This window comes from Panicum virgatum, chromosome 5N, assembly GCF_016808335.1.
Source record: "Panicum virgatum strain AP13 chromosome 5N, P.virgatum_v5, whole genome shotgun sequence".
In the NCBI taxonomy this organism is placed as follows: Eukaryota; Viridiplantae; Streptophyta; class Magnoliopsida; order Poales; family Poaceae; genus Panicum; species Panicum virgatum.
In genome coordinates, this window is record NC_053149.1 from 69,800,484 (window position 1) to 69,810,047 (window position 9,564).

Sequence of the window (9,564 nt, forward strand, 5' to 3'; positions counted from 1 at the left end):
ATGGCGGTTGAAGCCTTGAGTCCGATTGTCCGAACGCCGCGGCGAGCACGATATATACAGAGTACATATGTGGCGCGCCTGCAACTCAAGCAACTCGCATCGCTAGCTACCTATATTCGGTCGGCCGTACGTCGTCGTTGTCACCTTCCGGCGTCGATCGATCAGCCTCAGCAATGGAGTCACGGGGGAAGAAGGAATCGGCCCTCATCAGGCGCCGAGTCAAGGCCACCACCGAATGCCTCGGCGGCGGCGGCGGCGGTGAGCCCGAGTTCTCGGTGCAGCTGAGATGTGTCGTGACCAAGTACATCACGGCCGGGCGGGGGCGCGGGCAGAGGCGTGAGGGCAACTACCGCGGGGGCGGCGCCGAGGCGAGCTTCGTGGCCACGTGCCCCGAGGACGTCCCGGGCGACGAGGACGGCGTCCGCGCCGTGATGCGGCGGCTGCTGAGGGCGATCCGGCCGCTGCGGGACCTCGACCTCACCGACGACGAGTGGGAGGCAATCCTGCCCGAGGACGTCGTGCCGCAGATCGCCGATCTGGCGCGGGGCCGCGACGAGGGCGACCACACCGCCGTCGACGTGCTTCTGGCGGTGGTTCGGCACGTCAGGTACAGCGCGCCAAGGGTGCTTATGACGGGGTGCAAGGAGGCGGCGGAGGGGAAGGCCGGCGACGGCGGGTGCAGCATCTGCTTCGAGGCGTTGCGGGAGGCGGGAGTCCCCGTGGTGGAGCTGCCGGGCTGCGCGCACGCCTTCCACCGGCGATGCATCTACAAGTGGTTCGGGGAGATGCCGACGTGCCCGTTGTGCCGGGGGAGCGTGACGAAGCATCTGGACCCGGAGCTGCGGAAGCATCTCGCCGAGTTCTACGGTGATGATCCAGACCCACCCACTGCGCTGGATGACTAACCAGCAAACATCGCCCCGGTTTGTTTTTGCTTACCTTATAATCTAAACGTGGTCGAGAGGAGCAAATATTTTTTCGCTTCTCGTAGTTCAAATCTCTAAAACAGATTAGCACAGAAGCGAAAATAAACAAGACGTTTGGTGAAATTATCGCTTATCCCCACCAATAAGATTATAATCGGAAACAAACACAACCATCGTCATTGCGGTGCCGCCATGTGGTCCGTGAGCGCTCGTATCCCGCGACGCTGTTGAGCCAACGGTTGAGCGCTGCCAACAATCCGATATCTTCCAAAATATCTCTCCCAATAAATGTGATACTCATTTTATTTCACCATTTAGTTTTAACAAAATCCATAAGGTTCCGTTTGGATGTCGATATTGAAGACCTTAGTATTGAATTGGATGCAATACCAAAGTAGACTAGCTTTGGAAATAGGTAGTAATGCCAAAACTATTGTTTGGATGTAGATGCAATTGCTACGAGGAATTCAACTGGAAGCCAATATCGATTCGCGTTTGGATGTGCCTACTATAAAATTGGAATTAGCCCATCTTCATCGTCTCCTCTCCCTCGCTCTCCTCCCTGCGCGAGAAGCCTCTGGGTAGCTGCCACCATGCTAGCCCCTCCTCACACAGAGGTCGAGCCCACAAGCGGGTGGGTCTCGCGGTGGCGGAGCTCAGGGCCGATGGGTATTTGAGAAAAGGGAGGTGGCGGAGGAGGGGTGCGGTGGTGCAGGGGGCCGCCACGAGGAGGAAGGTCGCAGCGGCGTAGGGGTCTCCAGCCGGAGGGAAAAGGGGATGAGGCGCCACTGCACCAGTCGTGGGGAAGAAAGGAGGGGGCGTAACCCATGGGGATGAGCCCCTCTGTGCTGACCGCATCGAGGAGGTGCGCTGGAAGCCGCTCCTCCGCCCTGGCCCCATCGAGGAGGTGCACGTGCCGGTCGCCGGTTCTCCACCCGGCCCCGTCGAGTGATGGCCCGGCCCGCAGGAAGGTGAGGGGTGGCGCAGCCAGCCCGCGCTGGCTGGGAGTGGCAGCACGACCCATTGGAAGGGGAGGGGATGTGTGGCTCGCCGTCGCCGCGGAGGAGATAGAGGAGAGAAGACGCGGGGGAGATGGGCGCGACGTTTCCAACCAATACAGAGGGGGAGGGCTCGGTATTGGAAGTGAAGGGGTGAGGGCGGGGTGAATGTCATTTGGTATTGAGGTTCATTTCCAATTCCGAATTCTAGGACATCCAAACATCCGATATTCGGAGCTACCAATGCCAATTCCAAATTCTGAGGCTGAATATATACATCCAAACACAGCATAATAGAAAATACCACCTTTATTAAGAGAGACATATTGGAAGATTAGAATGAAGACAATGTAGTCAAAACTTTCATGGCTATTAGAAAGCGTAGATCTGAAAAATAGTGTCGTGATCCTATTTGTTATTTAAGCTTATATCATTTATATTCCAAATTATTTGTGTGTTATTGTAAACTATCTAGATTGTAACACTTATTATACCATTTATTAGTTGTGTATTGAATTATTAGATATTTTTTATAAAATTTATCAAATTAATAAATAGATTTTACTGGATTGCATATAAATACTTTGGTTCGGCATACCACATACCTATGCAAAAATTTCATTTACCGACCATGCCCGGCGGCGACTTGTCATTTTCGTAACTCCCTCAACAGATCGAATCGACCTTGAAATTTTGCACGTCGATGCGGAGTTCCGCCACATTCTCCATGATTTTTCTGCTGGTTTTTTATGGACCGGTTCTCCGTCTCCATGATCTGCGGTGGTCGCGATTTGGTTCACCGGGCGGTCATGTCGTTGTCCTCTGTTTCAAGCCGCGGCATGTGCGAGTAACGAGCGTTTCTACCGATTTCATTTTCCAGCTAGTACAAGTTCGTATGATTTTTAAAATTGACATATATATACTATAAGCCATCAAAATATAATTAAAAGCCCGTTTAGTTAAAAAAAATTTCACCTAAAATTTTTTACCTCCCTTTGAACACATGCATGTAGTATTAAATATAGTTAAAAAATAAAACTAATTGCACAGTTTGAATGTACACGACGAGACGAATCTTTTGAGCCTAATTAGTGCATAATTAGCCATAAGTGCTACAGTAACCCACACGTGCTAATGATGCAGTTAAAGGCCTCAAAAGATTCGTCTCACGGTTTCCAGGTGAGTTCTGAAGTTTTTTAATTAGTATCCGAAAAACCCTCCCGACATCTGGTCAAACAGTCGATTTGACATCCAAAAATTTTTATTTTGGGTACTAAACAGCCCCTAAGCAAAAAATTCAGTAGCAAGTCCATGCAATTGAAAACTGCAGGTTTCGTTTTGACAACTATGAAAAATGTTCTAGTTACAGTCATGTCTGAAGTTTCCTCTGCAACAAATGCCTGGACATTCTAAATCTCAATCTGTGACATTAAAAGCTCGCCGGAGCTTGCCGGGATTGAGGGAGATGAGGCTGGGTGGTGTCCATTGAGAGATATGCTGGATTTTAGTCAGTTGACGAGGAGCAAATCTCAATCTTATTTCATGACAAGGCAGATGCAAACTCCTCGTGGCAATTTTTTCGGGACAATGATTCTGACATTCATACTTGAACACCATTCTGCAGAGTAATTCAGGTTTAAAAGGAGAGATGCATGCCTCTCAACTGTACTTGTTGGCTATCTCCACGAGTAGTTCCGTGAGCTCCCTTGGCTTTGAGAGCATCGGCATGTGGTCAGCTCCCTGCACCCCCCTCACCTCCGTGCCGGGGTTCCACAACGCCATCCGCCGCAGGAACTCCGGCGAGAACAACGCGTCCTCCTCGGCGACGACGCACACCCGCCTCACCGCGCCGTACCGCTCCGCCGTCAGCACGGCGCCGTTCATCGTCGCGTCATTCTGGAACCGCTGTGACGGCCTCACCGCCGCCATCGCCAGGGTAAGATCCTACACCGCGCCATCATTTAGAGGAAGCAGAACGATGGGGAGTAGACAGACCATCTCCAGGATGCGTCATGTCGAATTAGCAAGCTAGTACCTACCTCAGGGGGGGCTGAGCTGATACAGTCTCTGCTCCAGGTACCGTGGCCCGAACTGAAGGGTCTCCACGGGATGCTCGGGATCGCCGCTCGTTTCGAATTTGCAGTCCATGTAGAAATCTTCTGGCCGCTGTTCTTGCAAAAGCTAGATAGTCCAGGCGATCATGGTTAGATTGAATTAGAGTGAAATCTGCCACGCTTCTTGTCCTTTTTGACGAATTGAAACAACGCTCGGCCTTGCATAAATTTTCAGTTTGTTACCTGTTGGAAGACGAGCGTCATGGGCTTCCCGGCGGCGGGCATGGCGGCCGAGACGAAGACCGCGACGGAGACTCTGTCAGGGTACCTCTCCATGGCCAGCGCGAGGCTCCGCCCGCCGAAGCTGTGGCCGACGAGGACCGCCTTCTCCCCGGCCGGCAGCGCGGCCACGGCGTCCAGGAGCGGCCGGCTGTACTCCTCGAAGGACGACACCTCTTCGGCGCGCCCGGGTCTGGCGCCGCACGCGGCCATGTCCAGCGCCGTGACGCGGTGGCCGGCGGATGACAGGGCGGTGGCCACCTTGTACCAGCGCCACGCGCCGTGGCCGAACCCGTGCACCAGCACGTGGTGGTGCTGACGCTGTTTCTTGCCGCTCTCCATGGTCTCTGCGGTTAGATGGATCTGGGCGGCTTGCTCGAAAGAACACTTTTCTTTATTTCCCCTTTTGATAAGGCTCGCAAGAAGCCAATAACACTTCTATCGGAGGAAGAAGACTAGAAGAGGACATATGGTGATAATCCTTCTTTTCTTCCACTGAAAAAAGTTATTTATTTATTTATTTTCAGGCTTGTCCTGTGTGATGAGTTGGTAGATGTAGCACCATATTTCAATAATTGAACAACCAGTTTCTTTTTTTTGAAAAAAACATCTCTCTCACTCTCATCTCTCATTCAACCTGTTCGCTGGTGACTGGTACTGCTGGCTTACTGATAACTGGTGCTGATTGGTGTGAAAGAAAAATACTGTTGTCTGTTTAGCTGACCAGCCAGCCGAATAAGCTGATTGAGTGTCTAGTTATATGTTCACACATTTGATATGGTTAAATCTGTCAGATTTTTTAAATATGCTGGCTGTTGCAGCACAATCAAACTTATAGAAATTTGACAAATTTGGTACCAAAAAAATATGTTATCAAAAAATAAATAGCAAAAGTCTTGAAATTAAGGCCGTCTCTCAAGGCGGCGGGAGGGGTGACCGTCGCCGCCGCCGGAGGGTGAGCGACGGCGATGGCCTGCGGCGACGCCGTAGTCTGCACTCGCTCGCACCCCCGCACCTCTCGTTTCCCCCTCCTTTTTTGTTGATCCCTCATTATAGAATCTCCATTCAACGGTGGGGCGGACGGCAGATCCGGCCTCGTAGCACCCTGATCTACCCCATGGTGGCGCAGGTGGAGCCGCCACATTCCAGTCTATGGTGGAGTAAAACCGGCGCCTGCTATGTCCTGCCCGCAGCTGGCACGGCGTGCCATCGCCTCAACAGCTGGATTCGGTGGCTCCCTGGCGGCGGCGGTAGCTCGACGCATGGTTGGGCACTCTAAGAGCAAGGCTAATGATTTAGCCTGCTACTTGCTGCAAGAACCTTTGCAGCTCATCTCCCAGTCCATTTATATAATGGTTTAGCCCTCCATCATAAATACATGGCCCACTTGTCTATCTCACAAAATGTCTTGGTTCTTGTGCCGAAGCTGACTGTAAGCTAACAGTCCACTTCCCCTCTCTCTCCTCTTCTCTCTCCTCCACCTCAGTATAATACTTGCTCTAATGCTGGCTACCCCACGTGCAGCTCCTGCAGCGCAGAAGGTGGCATCTTCTCGGCTCCACGGGTTGACGGCCGCCACAGCCACCATCCCTCCATGCCGTTGCGACATTGGGTGCGGCCCGTACGGTTCTTCAACAACTGCAGGTCAATTTTGGTGTTTGATAGGTGCTGGGTGAAAGCTCTGCCCGGTGTAATGCCGGTGCCGACAGCTGTGATGTCCTTGTGTTTCACATTCCTTCTTGGAGGCATCGCCGTAGCACCTCCATAAGCCAAGTTCCATTCTGAGGGATTTTGGGTGAAAATCCATTCCGATCTTCTTGTTTAGGGATGGCGACATCAATCGATTCGATGTCGTTCCCTTGGTGAAGGCGTCGCTTTTGGAGATTCCCTCATGCCGCTGTTCACAATGCCCCCTGTGCTCTCGGCAATACCGGGTGCCTTTGTTTCTTCTTCTACGCACATTTTTTGGAACTGCTGATACAGGTCGTTGGTTTGCATCATGGCTCAGCGAGTGTCCCCATTTGGCGCATCTACTCAGTTGACGGTCCTCTTGTTGATGGTGTCATCAAATCTTATGTCAGGTGGTGTTTCCATCCCTTCCGTCATTCCCTACAAGGCTTCTTCCCCTTGTATGACATTGGATGGGGATCCACGGAGACCGGATATGCTACGAAAGGTGTTACCATCAGCTTCATGGAGAATCTTCGTATCTCGCGAGTCTTGGTTTGCGCACCTTCTGCCATTCATAATCCCCACATTGTTGGCCTGGCCCTCAGATGGAGGGTGACAGTGGAGCGGCGTAGCTACGAGGGATGGTATGGATATGCAACGGCCATGACACTGGGTGAGTATGTTGTTCAATGGCAGTATTAGTCAACGATTGGTGGTTGTTCTTTTGGCTTGTACATTATCTTCTGAAAATGTGTGTGGCGTCAACATTGTTCGTGGGCTTTGTGACTGTCACACCCTAAAATATTTAATTTTAGGATGTGAATATCTTTTAAAATTCATTAATCCATCTTTAGGGTTTCCCAAGAATTTTCCAAATTTTTCTGGCAATTATTCTGATTTTCTTGTGAGCTAAATCAATTATTTGAATGACTCTAAAATCTTTTTCACGATCTTCAAATATTTTATTTGGACTCTCGTGTCCCGAACTATCTTTAAGAAATTTTTCAAGAATTTCCAAATACTCGGGATATATTTTTCGTGGCTTAAAATATTTATCTAGACTTTTCTAGATTTGTTTTAAGCGTGAGATAAAAATATATTCTAGAAAATGAATCCCGGACTGGATTCAACTCATCTTGACCATCTGAGTTCTTCAAGGTCTAATCTTTCTACCCGATCAAGTTATACCCGAGACAGTGCCGTGTGACTCATTTTTAGTATTTTTTCCGACGATGCTCCATCCGCGCCAACTCCTACGATCGGCACCGTTGCTCAAAACTCGAGACCCAGCTTGATCTGCATCGGTCGACAAGCCCCTTTCTCTTCGTGACTCGAATTCTGTCCATTGGTACAGATCAATCTCAATCAATCTTAGCGTTCATTGTTTCCCGTCCTTTTCCTCGGCATAAGTAGCCATCCTGTCACTCCTTTCCCTCTCTCCGAAGTTACCCATCCCACATATCAATCTCCTCTTTCTTCCTGCACATGGTAGCCATACCGTGTCAATCCTTGCTTTCCTACGCACACACTAAGACGATGAGTTTGATCTGGCTGCACAAGCTCGACCTTATCGTACTCTTGAATGCCACTTGCAGGCCGAGTTAGTGTTTTGTCTGGAGCTCGTTTTGGGCTTCTTTCCAGAAGATATAGATCGTGTTTGCTATCATCATCACATGTATCGCTCAAGCCTGACCATCCTCGTCCTATAAAAGGTGCAGAGCGCTCGACCTTTCTCCTTCTTTTATCTTGTTGATTGATCCGCTCTCCCGTTCGGTTTGTCCACCTAAACGACTCTTTCTTTTTCCAATCTTTGGGCTCAACGCTGCTCAATCGACCACACGTTCATCTTCGGCCTACCAAAGTTCAACATCGGTCACACCCGTTTCAGCCTAGTTCCACCAACCGTGCAGTGTTACTGTTGACTGGGTCTTTGCGATCCGCATAGCGCTAGCCCAGCCTCTTCTTCCCCAATTTCTTTTCTTCGAGGTTGGTTTCCTTTTGGGTCTCTGGCCGATGCCAATTCTTGGGCCGAGCTCGCGCACCTGGCCGGCCCAGCCGAGCTAAAACCAATGTCGAGTCCTAGTCTTGCACGCCAGGATAGGGTCCCGAGTCACCATAAAGGGCGAGCTCTTGAGCCTGCTTGCTCTGCCGGCCCTAGCCATCACGAGTCACGACTCACGACACCCCTGCGTCGCCCCTCTCCCGAGTGCACAACAGCACCAGGAGCGCCGCCGGCCCCGCATAGGTACCCTGCCGTGTGTTGCCCTGGGCAGCGCCATGCCTCCCACAGGCCCTTGCATCGTGCCTCCCTGCGACCCTCCCTGCAGCAGCGCCCCCTGAAGCAGCGCCCCATCCTGCTCGGCCTCTGTGCCCTCAACCACACGCCCTTCCCCCCTGCATCGCGCCTCCTACCCTGCGTCGCTGCCCAGTTTTGCTCGACAAGAAACCAGAGCCGCCGCCTCTCCTTCCGGATTCGGTTCCTACCTCCACGATGCATCTCCGGCATGAGTAAGCGGTAAAACGGATTGCCCTTGATCTCCTATTTATTTCCCCCACTTTTCCCCCTCTCCCATGGACTAAATCACTTCAATTTTGATCAGAAGAAAGCTCCTGTACGGCTGCCATGGAGGAGATGATGTTTTTGCGATCTAGCCCCTGGAGAACAATATAATTTCTGTTATTTTTTTATATCATGTCCAATCTGCACAATACCCCCTAGCAGATTACATCTTTTCAGTCCAGCTCCACCTTGATCTTTTTTAGATCTAACTCTAGCTTTTGATTTATTTGCAAGCTCAGTTTTATGACTCCTGTAAAAATCAGCAGCTAACCCTCGCAGTCTATGTTTAATCGCAACAAGATCCCCGCAACATGTTTCTTGCATAGAACTGTCGTTTTTAATCCGTTTTGACCCGTTCTTTTTGCGCTAGTCTTCTAATAGGCTAAGCTTTCGTCTAGTAGCATCGTTTTGCGGTAGTTCCTGTTTTGAAATTAACTATAGATTTAATTTGATTAATGTCCTCTCATCTAATGTTTCAATTAAAATCCAATTAAGTCTTTACTCCGGTTTTCATAAGTAATGTTAACTTGATTATATCAACATAAATGTGTTTTAGCTATAATTTGTTAAGCCAACATCAATCATAAAGTTATTCGTTTAGATGCTCCAACATACCTGTTCTCTAATTAATTGTTTAATTAGTGTAATTTCTACATAGATAATTATATATAAAATTTGACTAAGTTTTACTTCGATTTTATAAATACAAATATAATGTGTTTCTTTTAAATGTCTTTTACATGTGGTTTCTAATTAAAATAAATGAAGTTTATAGTTCTTTAGTTTCTTTGTTAACATAAATCTCCCGATAGCTGTTTCTTTTCAACCCTAGCTACGTTTTCCGCGTTTCTTGCGTTCTCATAACTGTAGCAACGAGCCCTATCTTTCTGTATGCTCTTTTAAGTCTTTCTTTTATTTTGGTGTATTGTTCTTAGTTGTACTTGTTGTTTGGTTTGTATGTTTGTCCGATGATTGCTTCGAGTAGACGTATCGTTGTTGAAGCTTGACGAATCAAAAATTGCAAGTGAGCAAAAGCTGAAGAGCAGTAAGAGTAGGTTTTCGTTGGAGAAAGGCAA

General features: G+C 49.4%; 2 protein-coding genes across 2 annotated transcripts; one reads left to right on the top strand and one right to left on the bottom strand.

Annotated features, from left to right (window-relative positions):
* Nucleotides 1-173: 173 nt before the first annotated feature.
* Nucleotides 174-905, top strand: LOC120675123. Its single transcript, XM_039956211.1, has one exon. It carries the CDS (start codon nt 174-176, stop codon nt 903-905), a length of 732 nt encoding a protein of 243 aa, XP_039812145.1.
* Nucleotides 906-3,241: 2,336 nt separating this feature from the next.
* LOC120676838 (probable esterase PIR7A) lies at nt 3,242-4,748 on the bottom strand. The gene is made up of 3 exons (XM_039958167.1): nt 4,222-4,748; nt 3,966-4,105; nt 3,242-3,869 (listed from the first exon to the last, which is right to left on the bottom strand). The coding sequence occupies exons 1-3, from the start codon at nt 4,597-4,599 to the stop codon at nt 3,584-3,586; spliced, it is 804 nt and encodes a 267-aa protein (XP_039814101.1). The 5' UTR covers nt 4,600-4,748; the 3' UTR covers nt 3,242-3,583.
* Nucleotides 4,749-9,564: the final 4,816 nt, after the last annotated feature.

Bases quoted from the DNA above. Each gene is read 5' to 3' on its own strand.
- LOC120675123 (XM_039956211.1), top strand. From the start codon at position 174: ATGGAGTCACGGGGGAAGAAGGAATCGGCCCTCATCAGGCGCCGAGTC.
- LOC120676838 (XM_039958167.1), bottom strand. From the start codon at position 4,599: ATGGAGAGCGGCAAGAAACAGCGTCAGCACCACCACGTGCTGGTGCAC. The intron at 4,106-4,221 runs GTAACAAACTGA...TGGACTATCTAG, and splicing joins TGACGCTCGTCTTCCAACAG to CTTTTGCAAGAACAGCGGCC. The intron at 3,870-3,965 runs AGGTAGGTACTA...TGGCGCGGTGTA, and splicing joins TATCAGCTCAGCCCCCCCTG to GGATCTTACCCTGGCGATGG.